We start from the raw sequence: 20349 nt of genomic DNA, 5'->3' as shown, positions 1-20349 counted from the left end.
AAGCACACATTTGCGTATAACCTATATGCATTCTCCCATATACTTTAAGTCATCTGTAGATTACTTATAATACCTAATACAATGTAAATGCTATGTGAATACAGTGTAAATCCTATATAAATACTTCCTGGTCTATGGCAAATTCAAGCTTTGCTTTTTGGAACTTTCTGCAGTTATTTTTCTGAACTTTTTTTTAATCTGTGGTTGGTGGAACTTATGGATTCTGAACCTGGGGCTATAGAGGACTAACTGTATATGTGACCAAAGATGATAAAGTTGGCCAGAACTGCTCAAGGAGATATGGGGAATAATCTTGTCATGTGTTAAGGGTTAATGTGTTTAATATACAAAACAACTCCTAAAAATGAATAATTAAAAAGTCAACCTAACAGAACTCTGAACAAAAGATTTGAACAGACAGTTCAGATAAGAAGGAATTAAATCACCAATGAGCATATGAGAAAATGTCCAACCTCTCTAAGAAATTAGGGAAATGTAAGTTAAAATAACAATAAGATATCATTGTCCCCCCATGAAATAGAACAATAATGATATCCATTGCTGGCATAGAGATGAGGTAAGGGTGCTCTCCAACACTGCTCATGGAAAAGTGAATTGCCACCAAATTAGGGAAGTAGTTTGTCAATATCTATTATTCTTAAAAAATATATATAATACTTACTCTTACACAACATTGTAACATATATGTGTGTTATGTGTTAGTCGCTCAGTTGTGCCTGACTCTTTGCAACCCCAGGGACTGCAATACACCAGGTTCCTCTGTCCGTGAGATTTTCCAGGCAAGGATACTGGAGTGGGTTGCCATTTCCTTCTCCAGGGGATCTTCCCAACCTAGGGATCGAACCCGGGTCTCCTGCACTGCAGGCAAATTCTTTACCGAATGAGCTACAAGGGAAGCCCTGTAAAATATATACTTACTCTTTAACTTAGCAGTCCCACATTTGGGGAGATCAGAAATAAAAAGCTGTCACAAAAGGAACTCTCAAAAGGATTTTTAGTGCAGCGGTGCTTGCAGGAAATGGGAAGCAAACTAAATGACCATCAGTAAGAACTTGTGGCAAATCTGTTGAATATGACACAGCTATTACAAAGAAGGTAGTTCTGTCTACTGTGTGATATGTGTGCATGCTCAGTTGTATCTCTTTGTGACCCCATGGACTGACTGTAGCCTGCTAGGCTCCCCTGTCCATGGGATTCTCCAGGCAAGAATACTGGAGTGGGTTGCCATTTCCTTCTCCAGGGGGTCTTCCTGACCCTGGGATTGAACCCGGCATCTCTTGCATCTCCTATATGTTCTTCAGTGTAAAAAAATACTGAAGAATAATGTGTATAGTAAAGTGTCATTTGAGAAGGGGGGAGGAAAGAAAGGGAAAAAAGCATTTTATGTGTAGATGGGTAAAGAAAGTTATGGGAGAATATACCAGAATACCATTGTGGGGTTGTTGGGGAATTCTTTGTTCTGGGGGAGGGTATTAAATTTTTAAATGCAGCTTGTTTTTCTTGCTTGAACTTGTGGCTCTTTTGTCTTAAAATCTAAGTAAATCACATGTCACGAAAGATCATATATACACAAGTTTTAAAACTAAATAAGCAGACAGTGTCCCCTCAAATCAGGTTGTGAACATTCATGTCATGTGTGGTAACTTCTGGTTGTTTGTTTGGAAACCAGATGAACCATTTCCTTCCTATTCCTTTTCTGGGACAGATGACTACATTCCAACTTTATTCGCTTATTGCATCCAAGCTGTTTTTAAGTTACTTGCCTGGCTTCCCTGAAGAAGTGACAGAAGAGATCACCCAACTGTTCTCAGGAAGAAATTAAACGAAAGAATATTTCCTATCCCCATGGAAAGAAACCAATTCTAAGCTTGCTTTCTTCACTTTTGATAGGAGCTAAGCCTCTTTCTTAGGCTTCCCTGGTGGCTCAGATGGTAAAACGTCTGTCTGCAATGCAGGAGACCTGGGTTAGATGCCTGAGGTTGGGAAGACCCCCTGGAGAAGGAAATGGCAGCCCACTCCAGAACTCTTGCCTGGAAAATCCCATGGACAGAGGAGCCTGGTAGGCTACAGTCCATGGGGTTGCAAAGAGTCTGATGCGACTTCACTTTCACTTTCAAGCCTCTTTCTGATTAAAATTTACAAAGATTCCTCCCTATTCTTAGTTGTAAAAATTCATGAACCATGAAAACATCCTTTGACAGAGATGTGCCTCTGTTAGATTGTTAGAAGTAAAAAGGAAAACTATTTTCTCCGTGAATCAGGATGAACTCTGTAAGTGGAGCTTCTCTGAGCTGCCACTTGTAGGTGGAGAACAGGAAGTCCCACCCTCTTGGAGCAGCTACAGCAGCCTGCTTGCTGCTCACTTGCACAGCTGCCAACTGTTGTGCACTTCAATTGCAAAGTATAATTGTGTGCAGACCATTCATCCGAGTTTGTGAGGTCAGTTTGCATTCTTCCCAAGGCCAACTCAGGAAACAAACCTACCACAGAGTATGAAGAGCATGGGAGAGATTGTCAAGAGATTACCTTAGCGATCTTGAACTTTGGTTTAACCACTTTACAAAGTCAAGATTTACCGGCCAAATGAAGCCAGGGTCCAGGCTCTTTCAGTAAATGAAAGGAGCAAAGAAAGGGAACTAACAACAAAGCAGTACAACCAAAATAAGCTGAAAAGTCTTCATGCTTCCTGTGTTTGTCTATGAATTGCACAAAGCATTTCAAGTTGTAGGCATTTTTTTTCTGCTTGTGACATCTAGCCTCCAGGGGATTAAAAAACAAAACAAGCCAGTGTGTGTATGTGTGTGTGTAGAAGTTATGAATCATAACAAAATTAACTCATAATTCCACCATCCACCTTAATTTAGAAAACATAGAACCCCTCTCCCCCACCCCCAACTTGATCCCACATGTTTCTATCTATCCCAACTCCTACAGGTAACCATTCTCCAGAAGGTTTTTCTCATTCCTGTTTTTCTTTGTAATTTTACCACATGCTGTAAATTCCTGAACAATATGTTGTTTCATGTGTATTTTTTATTTTTTTAAGAAACAGTATCGTAAGTATTCATTTACAGTTTTTTTTCATTCTATCAATTCAACTATATTGATTCCTCTAGCTGTAGTTTAATCATTTCTACTTTTGTATTCTGCTGCATAAATAGGCCCCACATTTACTTATCTATTCTGCTATTACACTTTTAGATGATTTTGAGTTTTCTTCTGTTTCTGACAATGCTGAATTGAACATTCACATACACATCTCTTGGCCCTCATATGCAAAGGTTTCTCTGGCCGTATTCTTAAAATAGCAGTGGTATACTCAGTCTAAAATAGTGTCAACTTGTTTTCCAAAGTGTTTCCAATTTTGTGGCTGTTAGCTGCAAATAAGAGTTCACATATGGCACATTGTTGCCAACATGCATCCTCTTCAGACTTTTTAAATATTGCCAAAGTGGTGGATATAAAATGATGTCTTGTGATTTTCTTGTTTATTTCACTGGTTACTCATGGTGCACCTCTAAAAAAAGATACCTGTTGGTGTCTTTTGTGCATTTAAACAATGAGTTTGTTTTCCTTTTTCTTAAAGATTTGTAGGCATTCTGTGTCAAATTCCTTTTCATTTGTATGTATTATATAATTCTTCAAGCATTGAGGCTTGTGTTTTCTCTTTTCTCAGCATTTTTTGATGAATAGAACTTCTTAATTTTAATAAAACAAATTGATCATCTTTTCCTTTAAGGTTATCATATTTTGTTTGGTTTTGATGACTTGTTTATGAAATCCTTCTGTACTCTGAGGTCAAAACAAACCATTTCTCATGTTCTACTCCAGACCTCCTAAATCAGAAACTAATGATGGAGGGTGGGGGAGGGGGAAGGTAGGTGGGCCCAGCAATATGTGCTTTCATAGTCCCTGCAAGTGACTCAGATACACACTAATATTTGAGAACAGTTGGTCGAAGACAAAAACCTATGAATAGCCAAGAGGTTACATTACAATAATATTATTGGAAATATTAATTTCTTTTATGTTTTCTATTAAGAATATTAAAGTTTTGTCTTTGATATGAAGTACTTAGTTCATCTAGAATTAACTTAGTTCATGATGTGATATTGTTACTAACTTCATTTTTTCTCCATATTGATAAACTTTCCCCAGCACCATTTATTGAATTGTCCCTATCTTTGCCATTTATCTGCACTGCCAGTTTTCTCTCTTTTTGTCTGCATCCAAGCCAGTGGAATTGAAGAGTGTAGAAGTATTAAAGTATATTTTTGTTGTCATTTAGTCATTAAGTTGTGTCCAACTCTTTTGCAACCCTATGGACTGTAGTCCATGGGATTTTCCAGGTGAGAATACTGGCGTGGATTTCCTTCTCCTTCTCCAGGGGATCTTCCTGATCCAGGGATCAAACTCACATCTCCTGCATTGGCAGGCAGACTCTTTACAACTGAGCCGCCAGGGGAGCCTGTTGAAGCACATAGAAGTATATAGAATTATTTACAGGGTATAAAATAGAGGTAGAGATATGAATCTTTAAAAAAAAAAAGAATCTTTAACTGTTCTTTTTTTGAAGAGGATACTTCTGACATTTCACTCATCAGTACAGATGCTTCACATTTTCTCTTATTCCAGTTTGTGAATTGGTTTTGTTTTTCTTTTGAAATCATGAAAGTGAAATTTACTCAGTCATGTCTGAGTCTTAGCAACCCCATGGACTATACAGTCTATGGAATTCTCCAGGCCACAATGCTAGAGTGGGTAGCGATTCCTTTCTGCAGGGGATCTTCCCAATCCAGGGATTGAACCCAGGTCTCCCACATTGCAGGCAGATTCTTTACCATCTGAGCCACCAGGGAAGACCTGAAATCATGAATGAATGTAGAATTTTATGTGATTTTTTTTTTTTGTATGTTGAGATGTGATTTCAGTTTTTCCTCTTTAATCTGTTAATATAGTCAATTACATCAATAGATCTTCTAATATTAAACTTGAGCAAATTGAAACATTTTTAATTGTTTCAAGATTCTCTTTTGCTCTCTGAAATATTGAGATTCTTACCTCTTATTGTTTTATCTGTGTACTAACTAGACTTCTCAGAAATGTCACATCACAACTTTATAACTTCTGTTTAGCAGGAGAAAATGTGGTCCCTGACTTTTTCCTTGCCTATATGCAGAGAGCTGGTAGTATTTATGAACACAGGACTTGGAATCCGGAAGACCTCAGTTTGAATCAGTTTCATTCATTTGTAATTTGTGACCTTTGGACTTGTTATTGAACTTTTCTGGGCTTAGTTTGCTCACTTAGAAATTAAGGCTTTCATACATCCTTCACAGCATCGTAGGAACCAAGGATAAATAATGCATCGAAAGGCTCTGCCTAGGGCTTTTTGCATACTAGAATGACAGAAGTCAACTGTTGTTATTAAAACTGGAAGCTTCGTGGTAGGCTCCTTTACAACCTGAAGATGGCATTTTTCATTTCAGCTATAGGTCATTAACACCTTCATGGTTGAGAATATCATTTTATGTCACTGAAACTTTATTCATGACTTACCCATGGAAATATATTTTTTCCATATTCCTATTCTCCTCCCTCATCTGAGATTCCTAAGATTCTTATTGTTTTGAATGATTCTTCCTGTTTTCTCTTATTTCTTTCAGGATTTATCTTGTGTGTCTCTTATTATCCCATAAAGCTCAATGATATAAGTAGATGGGACATCAGAAATTTGCTTACAGGACCCCATTTAACTCTGTTGAAAAACACTTATCCATTTTTCAACAGAATTAAATACCTATTATGCATTGTATACCTGTCTAGCTTGTGGGGGATACATTGTTCCACAAGACAAGCATGGGCCCAAAGAGACATGCTTAGAAATCAAAGGAAATAAAGAATGATTAATATAAACTATAAATCTTTATGTTATAAATTTGCATAGTTTGGAACACTTAATAAAAGATAAGCATCCTGTAATTTTTTTTCCTTTCTTTTTAAAAATAACTTGATGTTGAAAAAAATGTTTTCATAGCAAAAGTAAGGCTTAGGAGAGCGAAATCACCCTGGAGTCCTGTAATTACGTCTGATGTCCCATCTACTTAGATCACTGAGCTTTATGGGATTATAAGAGACACACAAGATAAATCCTAAGAGAAATAAGAGAAAACAGTAAGAATCATTCAAAACAATAAGAATCCTAGGAATTTCAGAAGAGGCAGGAGAATAGGAATATGGAAAAATATATATTTCCGTGGATTAGTCACAGCAAAGATAGTGTGACTTACTCATAGAAATATATTTGTTCTAAATCCTTGGCAGTCACTCACCTGAGCCCCATTTTTGTATAGAAAGTACAACCTATACATTAGGATGCCTGCCATTTGATATCAATACTAAAAGAATCAATCACTAAAGAGCACTGAAGGACGATTAGGAACACTCTGAACCACCAAGGAGGGCTCTCTGCATTTCTAATATATTCAGGCATTTGTGATGTTAATGAAAAATAAAATATGCAAACCAGCATATAAAATGCATCTTCAGTTACTTTCCATTCATTCCTATTGCCTTTATGCTGATTCTAAATGTGTTTTAGGGCATCAAACCCTTTCTGTTTTCATTCTTCTCTATCCCCCTTTGATCTCAGTCAGGAAAAATGAACAGTGATGCTAGTGTTTCTTCTCATTCTCCTCTCTTCTCATGGTTGTTTTGTTAGGGTGGTAGATCCCAAAGAGATAGCTGAAAAAAAAATACCCCTCTAAACTCAGTGGTCATTAAGTCAGCTTTATTTTCTGGAGGAGAAGTGATTCCTTAATGGGCAGGAGTGTGGGACAACAAAATAGTCAAAGCATTACAGACTTCAGTTTCTGTAAGAATCTTATTGTCTTCACTGCAGAGAAATATCCCAGTAAGGATTTAATTATTGAGGAGATGGAGAGAATTTTCTGCAGAATTCATTTCTTCCTTGTTAAAAAAAAAAAAAACCGTCATGTTTTTTCCACATAGCTTTCTTTAGGTTGTTCTGACAAAATGTGTCCTATTGTACTTAGATTTAGTGACCTAAAAATCTTTTACTTCCCTTCCTACTTGTCAATCTTACGGAAACTGATAAGAACAATTAAGTATCAGAATGTTCACTGTAGCCTTATTAATGGCCACAAAAAACTGGAAACAGAAATGTCCGTTAATAAGGAACTGAATAATTTGTTAGTCTTAAAATATTAGCCATTAAAAAGAATAAACTAGATAAACATGAGTTGATATGAAAAGATCTGCAAGATATACTAAGAGAAAAAAGCAATATGCAGAACAAATGTGCACAATAAAACCCCACTTACATTTTTAAAAACTCCCTCTTACTCTCTCTAAAAAATTTTTTATTGAAATATAGTTGATTTACAATGTTGTATTAGTTTCAGGTATACAGCAAGATGACTCAGTTATATGTAAATATATATGTGTGTGTGTACACACACACACACACGTGCTGTGCTGTGCTAAGTCACTTCAGTCGTCCAACTCTCTGCGACCCTAGGGACTATAGCCTGCCAGGCTCTTCTGTCCATGGAATTCTCCATGCAAGAATACTGGAGCGGGTTGCCATGCCCTTCTCCAGGGGATCTTCCTGACCCTGGGATCAAACCCACATGCCTTACATCTCCTGTATTGGCAAGCAGGTTTTTACCACTAGGGCCACCTGGGGAGACGCGCACGAGCGCACACGCACACATTCTTTTTAAGATTCTTTCCATTTTAGGTTATTGCAAGATATTGACTATAATTCCCTGTGCTGTACAATAGGTCCTTTTTGGTTATCTGTCTTATGTATAGTAGGGAGTATGTTTTAATCCCATCCTCTTAATTTATTCCTCCCCACCCTTTAACCTTTGGTAACCATAAGTTTGTTTTCTGTGTCTGACTCACTTTCTCTTTAAACACACACACACGTATGCTTGTTTAGTCATAGAAATTTTATGAAAAGATGCTTGAGAAAGTCATAGTAGGTGTCACTTTTGAGTGAAACTAGAATGGGGAAACCTGGTTCTAAATGAAATGTTTTCTCGTTGTGCACATATTGCTTCTCTAACAATAATTTTAAAACAGTTAAAACTTACAGTTGATAACCTCTGAATTTTTTGATGTTTAGCTTCTCCTAGGTTTTTTTGTCTTTCTGCTTCCTTGGGCTCCACTTTCTCTCCGAGCGCTTCTCATGCCCATACACGTTTATTCCGGACTTTTCATCTTTGGAACAGTGATCGCAACTGTACTTATGGGATTGACTGAGAAACTGATTTTTGCCCTGTAAGTTTCATAGTTTTGCTAACTGCAATTCTTCAGCTACAAAATATTAAATACTTGTTCATTGGACAAATATAAATGTGAGAAAATTTTTTAAATGGTAAAAATAAAAAATTTAAATACTTATTTTAAAAAATGTGTTATACATGTAATATAGCATTAATAATGCTTGAAAGAACAACCAAGCAGTCCAACAAATTGTACCACTCTTACAAAGCAACATTTGAAGTTATACATGCCTTTCAATTGTTCTGATATACATGTTTTTATATTAACTGTAATTATGATATACCTACATTTTTGTATCATCCTTTTTTCGATTTTAAGTGGTACAAATGTTTTAGATGCTATATTATTTTCATACTTTATGAAATTTTTAACAGTTTTGTACTAATCCACTGAGTGAATTATATGAATTTCTTAATATCAAGCTTTAAGGGAATTTATGCTGAATGTACACACACTGTACCAGTGTGTCTTTTGAGCAAATAAATTCAAGACTGTTTGGCATGTTGCTGTATCACCCTGTTTGTAACTGGACATACTCTCTCTTTGTCTGTAGGAAAAGTCCTTCATACAGTTCATTGCCACCAGAAGGTGTTTTCACAAACACCCTTGGCCTTCTGATTCTGGTGTTTGGGGCTCTCATTTTTTGGATAGTCACCAGACCACAATGGAAACGTCCTAAAGAACCGAATTCTGTCCTTCTTCAGCCAAACGGAGGTGCTCCAGAGGGAGTGGAAAGTTCCATGGCAATGAACTTTGGCAACGTGGACAAATCAGATTCGGAGTTAAACAATGAAGCGGCAGCAAGGAAAAGAAACATCACCCTTGATGAGGCTGGACAGAGATCCACCATGTAAAGTGGGGTAGCAATGTAGCCATATAACTCCAGTTTAAAAAACTAGCTCTCCAGTTTAGCTTCTCCTATTTACCCATGAGATGATTGAGGTCCACAGAGTCAATATTTATTCTAATCAGAAAATAGGGTGTCTTGAAAGTGTTTATATTGACTGAGGCTTATGAACTTGCCCAAATTGAAAGGGAGATGATCAATGTAAATATTAATAACAATAGATATAAATTGTGCTTATATTACCTTTTTCTCGTTGAGGACCAAAGCATTTGGCACAGTGCCTTGCGTAGAACAAATGATCAAAATGTCTCTACAGTTGGTAAATCTGATAAACTGGCAGCTTCCCTGGCCTCTTATCATGTAGTCATTTTCTGTTTATTCTGGGAATCCAGTTATAAAGTTTTGGAATCAGATCATGAATATCTGGGACAGAGTTAATGCCACACAGGTATCATGACTAGAGCCCAGAAAAAAATGTAGGAAAGGAACTGGCTCCCTTTTCCCCATAGCTGCCCTTTGCTCCCTCCCTAGCTGGTCCTTAGACTGGCCCTGGAGACCAGGGTTTATTTTCGGGCACTTTGGAGCAGTGACAGGACTATAGGTTGCTGAAGGTCTCCTCTGGTCTGACCTAGAAGTTTTTCCAAATTGACTTAATCCCAAGGTTTCCTTGGGTTTGGTGTACTTTATGATCCAGATTCCAAACCTAATTATGATGAGAATATACCTGAATACATAAGCAGTATAAACTGCTCTACAAACCTCAAAGAGCACTGTCCCCCAAGTTTCTGGTGTTTTTAAACATGGAACTTACTAAGTGCCAGTACTATCCTAAGCACTTTATAAATCTTAGCTCATTCAATCCCCAGATACAACTTTTGCAGTAGGCACCATTAAAATCTTCATTTTATGGATGAGAGATCTGAGAGAGTTTAGTAACCTGCCTGAAGGTCACACAGCTAATGAGTAGTGAAACTGAGACTCCAAAACTGGCATTTTGGCACCTCAGGTCAGTCCATGATTCACTATGTTGTTGTCTTCATGCATGCATCCTAAGTCGCCCAGTCATGTCTCTGTGACCCCGGTCCCTGCCTGGCTTCTCTGTCCATGGGGTTCTCCAGGCAAGAATCCTGGAGTGGGTTGCCAGTTCTTTCTCCAGAGGATCTTTCCAACCCAGGGAGCAAACCCAGATCTTCTGCATTGCAGGTGGATTCTTTACTCTCTGAGCCACTAGGGAAGCCCATGCTAACTTACACCTGTTTTGACCCACCCTTGGATAAGCCTCATTTGGTGGGATGCAGTAGTGTTTTTAAAATTTACCTTCTGGCTCTGTTTACAAGGCAGATTCCTCAAATAAACAAGAAAGAGGGCCTACCCTTACCTGGAGATTCACCATGGGCACCCTGCCACTGCCAACAAGCCGTGGCTTACCTTGATGGTCCTTTGATCTTAAAATTATGTCTTGGTAATGAAGAGAGGTTTAGGCAAGAACATCTGTAGCTTTCAAAGTTCATCAATTATCATTTCAGATCTTCAGAATCTTAGCTGCTAAATAGCTTTGGGTTTGGAGGTAGGAGAGGTGAACTTCATGGAGAGATGAACTTCATGGTCTGCCCTTCCCTGGAGGCAAAAGCTAGGGTCCTTCCTGATTGGGTGGAATTCTAGGGGGTATCTTGTGTTTTGGGTTCTCAGTAGTGAATTAAGACTCAGAGATGACAGTTTTCATGCATGAGATCTCTGTCTAGGCTCTGGCCTGTCTTAAAACCTACAGTGGTGCCTATGCTGAAACAATGCATTTTATCTGAGGGTTGATTATTTGTTTCCCTGCAATTTTAAACTGTTTCTACCAAGAAAACTTAACATTTTTGGTGTTTAGTGAATTTCCTTTTCGGGTAACTGGTAATTATGCCCATGGACTGAGTGCGAGCTACTCTCCATCACATCCCTGAAGTTTAATGATAATCATTTGAGTCACTTGCCAAAACACTGTTGTCTTCTTCATTCTCTTTCCAAAATTTTGGTAATAGTCATCAGGATCCCCAGTGCCCAGCCCAGTGCCTGGGATATATGTATGCAATATGCACGTACATTCAGTAGAAGTAGAGCCTGCTGCAGTTTGGGTCCTAAGTGGAAGGAGGAATTGTCACACAGAAACGTATTTTGGTAAATGGATGTTTCATTACGTAGAGGTGCACAAAATTCGAGGTATTTTGGGGGGCAAGGGGTTAATGACCACCCCAAGGATTGAAGCTGCCATTCCATTTTCATACAGGCCAGGAAAGAGGTTATCAATGAAAAGTTAATTATGGGTTTGGCACTAGACTGTGCTGCCCCATTGAGAAGTATTGAAGCACTCCTCATCTCAGCCCTTTATTTTATCCTCTTGTGGGCTAATGTGAGGTTCATCTTACAGATATTATAGGAACTTCTTTTCTTTCTTTCTCAACCTTTGTGAAAACAATGCACAGCAAAATATATCTAGAAAACCTTTCTGTTCGAGGTTCTTTTAATGGACCTTTTATTCTAATGATAATTATACCTTTATCTTTCATAAAGCTGGTATTTCCTACCTAAAGCATAGCCCCCCAAAATATCTCATTAAAAAGTCCACAAAAAGAACACGGGAGAAGAAAGCCTTAGGTGTCAATTCCAAAACAGTGATTGAAATCTTCCCAAATAATTATAGCTTATATCATCTACAGAGATTGTCTGGCTTGCCTTACCCCATAATCTAATTTCAGGGAAAAAAGCTATATTTTAACACGCATCTAAATCAACACTAAAGCCTTTTGTCTCGAAGCATTTATTGAGAAACTCAGACGATTATACTTTTTGAATTAATGTTATCAAAAGTGTACAGATTCCTGTGCTCATTGTGTCAAACTAAATCCACCCTCCAAAGTACCTTCCTCCCTTTCCTCTCCCGGTTTCATTTAAGCTGTGTGGGTTAGAAACAGTATCTCAGACCTTATGATCAAATGACAGAGGAGGTAATCGCACTTTTTAAGGAATACTGACAAGTGATTTTTGTTTCTAAAGGACAAAGTAAAGAGGATGTCTTGCTTTTAATTAGGCTCTCCCCCTGCTGAGTTGGAAATTCCAGTGCAAAACTGATTGACCGCAACTGCCGAAGTTGAAAGCCTGAAGTAAAGCTTTTTGCTAGTTTTATTGCAGCATGATGGAATTTTTATCTTTGTATGTCCTTTTTTAGATAACTCTGACAGAAAACTGTAACTGCTATGTCTTCGGGCTACACATAGTAAAGTATGGAAGAATGAAAACTTCTTTATCCTCTACAAAGTACCTGAAAACTCTTAAGTGGAAAATATTTCTCTGTTTAAATCTATCTTTTTAATCTCAATACATTTATGCAAAAATGTTAAATAGCCTGAATATTTTATAATTTTGTAGAAAAATATGCATCTATTTTTTTCTTGTTTTTATATAGTAATAAAAGTTATTTTGGAAGCTATTTGTGTATATTATTTGTGTTGTAGACATTGTTCTGAAAGTCTCTTTCCCAGGTTTTTTTGTTAGTTTTTCAATGGGGAAGAATTTTTTTTAAGTTTTGTGAAATGGAATATCAGTAAACAAGGATGTAACAGCCATCAGCAATTTGGGGCATCCAAATGTGAATGAAGTCTCCCAAAGGGAAAAAATACCTGCAATCCAGCACTGCCACCATGCCCCCTATGGTGATTGCCAAGGAGCTGGGTGGGAGTAGGGGGAGTGGGGGAGTGAGAAGTCAAAAAACAGATACAGATGCTGGCCCAGATAGCTGAGATGCATATGAAAGGAATGACTTAAAAAATCCCAGGCTCTTGCTTCTTCCCATACATAGAAGAATGCTAAATTCCTTACCTTGCTATCTGGTTTTCCTTACTTAACAATAATCTTTGATGTTCAAACTGCCTGCCCACTTTGTTACAAACTTGTATGTAGCCTGACTCCCTCCTCCTTGGAGCAGTCTCTCAGGTCTACCTGAGATCCTGTCTCCCAGACTTGAAGTCCTAAGCTTTTCCCACCGAATAAAACACTCTCTGCTTTCAGGTTGTAAACTAATTTTTTAGTCGACAGTTTGTTTATTATTGAAAATGCTATCAGATTTCTCTAAACCATGTACTCTGAGTACCATACCTTTATATTGCCAGAAGGATCAGAGACTCTTTCAAAACTGTCATGGTGGTTTCCTCCATATAGCATCTAAGCTGGCACCATACTCTGTAGTATAGAAGGGAACCAAAATTTAGGCAGTCAAAGCAGACGCAGTGTAAGTTAGAAAAAGACTTCCAGTGGCTAAGACTCCACGCGCCCAATGTGGGGGTGCTTGGGTTTAATCCTTGATCAGGAAACTAGATCTCACATTTCACAACTACAGATCCCGCTTGGCCCTACTAAGACCCCTGGCTCAGTCAAATAAACAAATATTTTAAAAAATAATGGAACTGCTAGTTATTACAGAACTCTGTATTTATAGTGACTTATTCTCAAGAAAGCCTTCCCAGGTGGCGCTAGTGGTAAAGAACCTGCCTCCTAATGCAGGAGACACAAAAGACACAGGTTTGATCCCTGGGTTGGGAAGTCCCTGGAGGAGGAAATGGCAATCTATTCCCGTATTTTTGCCCAGAGGATCCCATAAACAGAGGAGCCAGGTGGGCTATAATCCATGGGGTCACAAAGAGTTTGGACATGACTGACCAACTGAGCACACACACAACCTTTGGGAAAACACATAATTCATTATGGATGAATGGTTGGATTTTTTTTTTCCACACAAAAAAAGATAATTAGTTACTGAGCAGTGTCAATATTCATTGAATCTTAATTGCTCATTTAGTCTTTTTCACCTACTTTTTGTCTCCTGGGAAATGTTAATGGTATTTTATGTTGTGTAGGTGTAATAACACTATAATTGGGAATGTCCTTTTATGCGATAGAGCCATGATATTGTGTAAATTGAATTTGTATAAGTTACATATTTTGTCACTGATTTATACTATCAATTTCAGGCATATCATATTTCATTTCAGATTGATCTTAATTGGCAAGTACTTCTGACATTTTTTAAAATATATGACTCAAGTACACTGTCATGTAATTTTATATATATTAGCTCATTCAGTTTAATTTGCAAGTGATCTAGACATGTCACAGTGCCCACCATGCCCTGGCCCCTGCAGGCAGCTCCATTTTACTGACCACACACAACCTGCATTTCCTCTGTCACAATGAATTATACATATTATTATAAGTCCACAATATAATGTTAACAGTTTTGTTTTATATAATCATAAGTATTTTAAAGAAGTGAAGACGTACTACATTCATGTTGCCTAGACCATATTTCAAATTAAAAATCTTACGAAAGAAAGAAATGCACAAGTAGTTCTCCAGTGTTCGTCATCCTCTCCTGAAGTCTAAGTTTCCATCTGGCATCATTTACCTCATCTGAAGAACTTCCTTTAGTAATTCTTTAGTGTGGGTCTGCTGATAATAAATTCTCGTTTTCATTTTTCTAAAAGTAGTCTATATAATTTTCATTTTTGAAAGATATATTCCCTGGGTGTAGAATTCTGGGTTGATAGATTTTTCATTTTGACACCCTAAAGATGTTCTACTGTGTTTTTGCCTCAATAACTGATGATGTTTAGATAGTAGTTAGGGGAGTTCCCTGGTGGTCCGATGGTTAGGACTCGGCCCTCTTGCTGCCAGAGTTGGGTTTCAACCCTGGGAACTAAGATCCTGCATATTGCATAATAGAGAAAAAAAAAAAGCAGTCAGCAGTAGTCAGTTGTATTATTGTTTCCTTGTATGTAATGTGTTTTTTTGTTTCTGGCCATTTTCAAGATTTTCTCTTTATCTTTGGTTTGGGCAGTTTAATTATGATATACTCAAGTATGCTTTTTTAAAAAGTTGTATTTTAGGCTTACTGAGCCTCTTGAATCTATAGATTTATGTCTTCTACCAAACTTGGGGCATTTTTAGCCATTGTGTCTCCAAATAGTTTTCTGCCCCATTCTCTCTTCTCTTTCTAGAACTCCATTTACAATGTGTTTGAGCGTTTGATATTGCTCCCAGGTCACTGAGGCTCTGTTCATTTTTAAAAATTATATATATATATTTTTAGTAAGAATTCAAGTCAGCGAACATTTCTGTACTTTATATTCCCTCTTCTTCTACTAAAAAAAAAAAAGTAGTTTTGAAATAATATAGGCTCATAGGAAGTTGTAAAGATGGTACAGAGGTGTCATGTACTTTTGACCCAGTATGCCCCAATGATTATGTCGTGCATAAATATGCATGCATGCGTGCTAAGTCGCCTCAGTCAGGCCCAACTCTTTGCAACCCTATGGACTGCAGCCCACTGGGTTCCTCTCCCATGGGATTCTCCAGGCAAGAATACCTGAGTGGGTTGCCATGCCCGCCTCCAGGGGATCTTCCCAACCCAGGGATCACACCCGGGTCCCCTGTGGCTCCTGCATTGCCAGCAGGTTCTTTACCGCTGAGACAGCGGGGAAGCCCTTGCATAAGTATGAAAGTGAAAGTGAAGTCGCTCAGTCGTGTCCGACTCTTTGCGACCCTGTGGACTGTAGCCTACCAGGCTTCTCTGTCCATGGGATTCTCCAGGCAAGAATACTGGAGTGGTTTACCATTTCCTTCACCAGGGGATCTTCCCGACCCAGGGATCGAATCCGGGTCTCCCGCGTTGGAGGCAGATGCTTTAACCTCTGAGCCAGCAGGGAAGCATAAGCATAGTATAATATAAAACTGGCACTGGGGCAATGCAAGTTTATAGTTCTCTGCCACTTTATCATGTATAGATTCATGATACCACCACCACAATCAAGATCCAGAAGTACTGCGTTACCACAAAGTTCTCTCACAAAACTCTTATATTCACATTTACTTCCTCTCCCCCACACCATTTATATTCTCTTCTCCCACCCACCAAATTTTATTATGGTTGTCAAGCATTTCCTCTACCTATTGAGAATCACATCAGATAGTATATAATTTTTGATTCAACCATCCAAACAAAGTTTAGACAACTCAAGATCAGGAAAAAATCTATTGCATTTTCCATATATATTAATATTTACTCTGTCCTTTGTTATTCCTTCTTTTCCAATATTCCAAGATTTCTTTCTTTTTAGGAAACAGTCTGTATCTATTCTTTTAGGGCAGGTCTTCTCACAACACATTCTCTTAGTTTTTATCTTAGAATGACTTTATTTCCTCTTCATTCTTGAAGGATATTCTCAGTGAATATTGAATTCTGGATTCACAGTTTTTTCTTTCAGTACTTGGAGAATGTTACCCCATTCCTTTCTGGCCTCTATGGTTTCTGATGAGAAATCTGTGGTCATTTACATAGTTTTTCCCTTATAGGTAAGGTACCTTTCTTTCTTGTTGTTTTCAAGAATTTTCCTTTGTTTTTTGTTTTTGGGAATTTGGTGGTGATCTGTATGGGCATGGATTTCTGTGTCCATCCATTTCAAGCATGTTTCCATTTCTATCCCTGAGCATAGCTGATTTATAATTTTTGTCTACTGATACCAATGTCTTGATCATTTTGAGATGAGTTCCCACGCATTGCCTTTTCTCTTGAATATGGGTTGCATTTGTATTTCTTAGTATGTCTACCAATTTTTATTGTATCCTAGACACTGTTAATGGTCGAAGAGACTCGGGGTCATACGCCTCTAAAGCAGGGGTCCCCAAACTCGGGATCTAATGCCTGATGATCTGAGGTGGAGCTGATGCAATAATAACAGAAAGAAGGAGCACAACAAAACATGCTGGAGTCATCCTGCAGCCACCCCCCCCCACTCCTCACTTCATGGAAAATCGTCTTCCATGCAACTGGTCTCTGGTGCTAGAAAGGTTGGGGGCTGCTACTCCAAGGCGTACTGACCTTTTGCTTTAGTAGGCAGTAAACTTGGTCAGACTGATGAGCAAACAGCAGCTGAAGTTTCTGCTCAGTTCTTTTGCAATCTGCTCATGCATATATAATTCAAGGGCAGCCAAAGGTGTGATTCGAGTTTCTGTGCGGAATTAAAACTCTTCCTTAGAGCCTCTCTTCTGCCTAGTATTCTCTGCATTCTTTCAAGCTGCTGTGGTCACTCTGAACTTTGTCCTGTGGTTCTCCAGGCAGATAAAGCCTAGAGTTTTCTATTGAATTTCAGCCTCCTTGCTTTACAGAGATCAGAGCCTCTCTTCAGCAGAAAAACTAAAAATGGAAACTTAGCTAGTGCCAATCCCTTTTTCCAAATGTAGGCTGTACTCCAATTTCTGCCTGCTTTTCATTGCTTTCTAGTGTCTTCAGGTAGTTTAAAAAATTTTTTTTCCAGAATTTTTAGTTGTTATCTGTGGAAGGGCTTGTCTGATAGAAGTTACTCCTCCATTACTAGAAACCAGAACTTTGCAACACTTTTCATTGCTGTGCTGTGTGCTGTGCCTAGTCGCTCAGTTGTGTCTGACTCTTTGTGACCCCATGGACTGTAGCCCGCCAGGCTCCTCTGTCCATGGGGATTCTCCAGGCAAGAATACTGGAGTGAGTTGCTATGTCCTCCTCCATGGGATCTTCCTGACCCAGGGATTGAACCCAGGTCTCCCACATCGCAGGCGGATTCTTTACCATCTGAGCCACCAGGGAAGCCCAAGAATACTGGAATGGGTGGCCTATTCCTTCTCCATGGACTCTTCCCGATCCAGGAATAGAACTGGGATCTCCTGCATTGCAGGCAGATTCTTTACCAGCTGAGCTACCAGGGAAGCCCTTTCATTGCTAATGATAAGAATTAGCATATCATTATAACATGCTTATATGATGTGAATCTACAAGGCAGACTATATAATATGCAGTATTTTACTGATTTTGACCAGAAAGGTCTTTTTTGTTTTAATGGAATAGCTACAGATGACTGCTTCACATTGGGAAAAGCTGATCAGAGGACAGCCTTATTCAAGATGTCCTTACAACTTCTTGCCAAAACCAGACCTTGCTTATTATCCATTTAGATTTAATTCTCACTTAACTAAATGCTGCAGAAAACATATCTGTTTTAAATAGCCTGCAATTAAGGTGAGAGTTTGACCTTTGTTGTAAGGTAAGAACTGTAAGGGAATATTAAGTGATTGTGATTTCCACTTAAAAATGTCTGAGCATCTAGGTTTGTGTCACTGGACAAGAGTGACAACTTGACACTTTGAGATGGGAATACAGACAAAACAAATACATGCAAGGCTAGGTTACTTGAGGGGATACGCACCATGTGAAAGCAAGAGCATTTTTTAGTTGGATTCTGAAAGGAGTCTTCTGCTGCTGCTGCTGCTGCTGCTAAGTCGCTTCAGTTGTGTCTGACTCTTCATGACCCCATGGACTGCAGAAAGGAGTCTGCTGGGTGCGATCCCATAGATGGCAGCCCACCAGGCTCCGCCATCCCTGGGATTCTCCAGGCAAGAACACTGGAGTGGGTTGCCATTTCCTTCTCCAGTGCATGAAAGTGAAAAGTCAAAGTGAAGTCACTCTACTACTGACCAATTCAGTACTTTGTTCCAAGTGAGCAACCCAACTTTTTATTTTTTAATTTTAAATTGATCTTTTCCCAGGTGGTATCTTAGGCATAAGTTAATTTTCCCCTTTAGTACAGAAATCCTGTCTCTCTAGAATAAAAAGATTGTGAAGAAGAAGAGGGAAAAACAGATGGGAAAATCTTGTGACGATAATACTGGTTACTAATTTATAAAGTACCCAGAGTGCCTGAAGTCCTATTGTGTAGCACAATAGTCTCTGCGACTTTACTCTGGTTGACAATACTACACTGATATGAAAGTGAAAGAAAGAAACATAAGCATTGGATGAACATTGTGCTGGATTAGGTCTGGGATTTCCCCGATGTTAAGATTCTGAGGTGATGTCCCCTGTTCTGTGGCTCAGGGACTGGAAGGACTCTGAAACTGGACTGGATCGACTGCAGGGGGCCAGCCCCCAGCTTAGCCCTGGCAACACAGGCAAGCTGGTGTCCAGGGCCCACTGAATGATTTTCTGTCCTCTACCAGGACCCAGCCGGGGTGCAGGCAGAGAGCTGGAAGCAGCCTTGCCCTTCTCAGCCTAGCCCTCTTCTCTCAGAGCTCAGATTTCCCTTCAAATCTCTAGCTAAGGGACCTTTGAACAGACAGACTGGAAGATCCTGGGCCCGGTGAATTTACCTAGAACATTCAAATGGAAGCAGGAAAGTAAAAGAGAGCTGAGGTAAAGGGAGTAGGGACAGCTTTCTATTTTTCCTTTCGTTTCCTTTCATGCACCGGCACTGGCCACACCATGTGGCATGTGGGATGTGGGATCTTAGTTCCCCCACCAGGGACTGAGTCCATGCCCCTTGCACTGGGGGTGTAAAGTCTTAACCACTAGACTGCCAGGGAAGTCCTGGTAGTAACAACTTTCAAGTGTGACTTTATCCCAGGGGAGCAAAAGTACAGACATATCTCAAATGTGTGCATGAGTGTGGACTAGTGATTATGATTCAGTTCCCATGGGACAGAAAATCATTCCTTTTTTACCTAGCCTTCTGCTCCCATTTTCTGTGTGTGTGTGTGTGTGTGTCTCTCTCTCTTTCTCACACACACACACACACACACACACACACACACACGTCCTTCCTAACCTGCAGTTTGTCATTTTAAATCAGCATGGAGAACTGCCTACATATTCCTTTGCTTCATTAAAAAGACTTTAAAAATTATATTTCCACCCTCCATAACTATATTAAGTGTATGAAGTTGTTCTTCTCATTCCCCATTCAACTCCTAGGTCCCTGAACTTCCCAAGTGCAGACACTTAACTGATTTCAAGAAGAAAACCCACAGGATCTGCAGGTTATGCAAATCTTTGATCTTCCTTCCGGGAGGAAGAAAAGAGGGGCCCAGAGGATGGGATGGTCAAGAGCTGTTTTCCTCGGACGATCTGCTAGACCCTTCCTTAGGCAACCCAGTGCGTGCTGCCCTGCACCCTCTTATTTCCAGAGCACTGGCTTGCAAGCAAGTAGGAACTGAGAATCATTCTTGCCCTGTCTGAATCCAAATCATCTTTAAAGTTTTCTTGTCTTTGGAAACAATGTCCAATACGCTGGACAAATACAATGTTATGCTATAAAAAATTGTGTCATCAA

General features: G+C 39.0%; 1 protein-coding gene across 2 annotated transcripts in view; it reads left to right on the top strand.

The window, feature by feature from the left end:
- Positions 1-20061, top strand: part of CYBRD1 (cytochrome b reductase 1) — a 40343-nt gene extending 20282 nt beyond the window's left edge. Inside the window, exons 3-5 of one of the 2 annotated variants that reach the window (XM_068967647.1) lie at positions 8174-8328; positions 8888-9184; positions 19992-20061. In XM_068967647.1, the coding sequence (XP_068823748.1) occupies positions 8174-8328; positions 8888-9184; positions 19992-20022 (483 nt within the window). In that variant the 3' untranslated portion in view covers positions 20023-20061. Of the gene's footprint in view, positions 1-8173; positions 8329-8887; positions 12634-19991 lie in introns of those variants that run through there. The other variant, XM_068967648.1, reaches the window with a different exon arrangement.
- The last annotated feature ends 288 nt before the right edge of the window (positions 20062-20349 follow it).

This window comes from Capricornis sumatraensis, chromosome 3 (genome assembly GCF_032405125.1).
Source record: "Capricornis sumatraensis isolate serow.1 chromosome 3, serow.2, whole genome shotgun sequence".
Classification (NCBI taxonomy): domain Eukaryota; kingdom Metazoa; phylum Chordata; class Mammalia; order Artiodactyla; family Bovidae; genus Capricornis; species Capricornis sumatraensis.
Note: the sequence above shows the minus strand (reverse complement) of the source record. Positions and strands in the feature narration are given on the sequence as shown.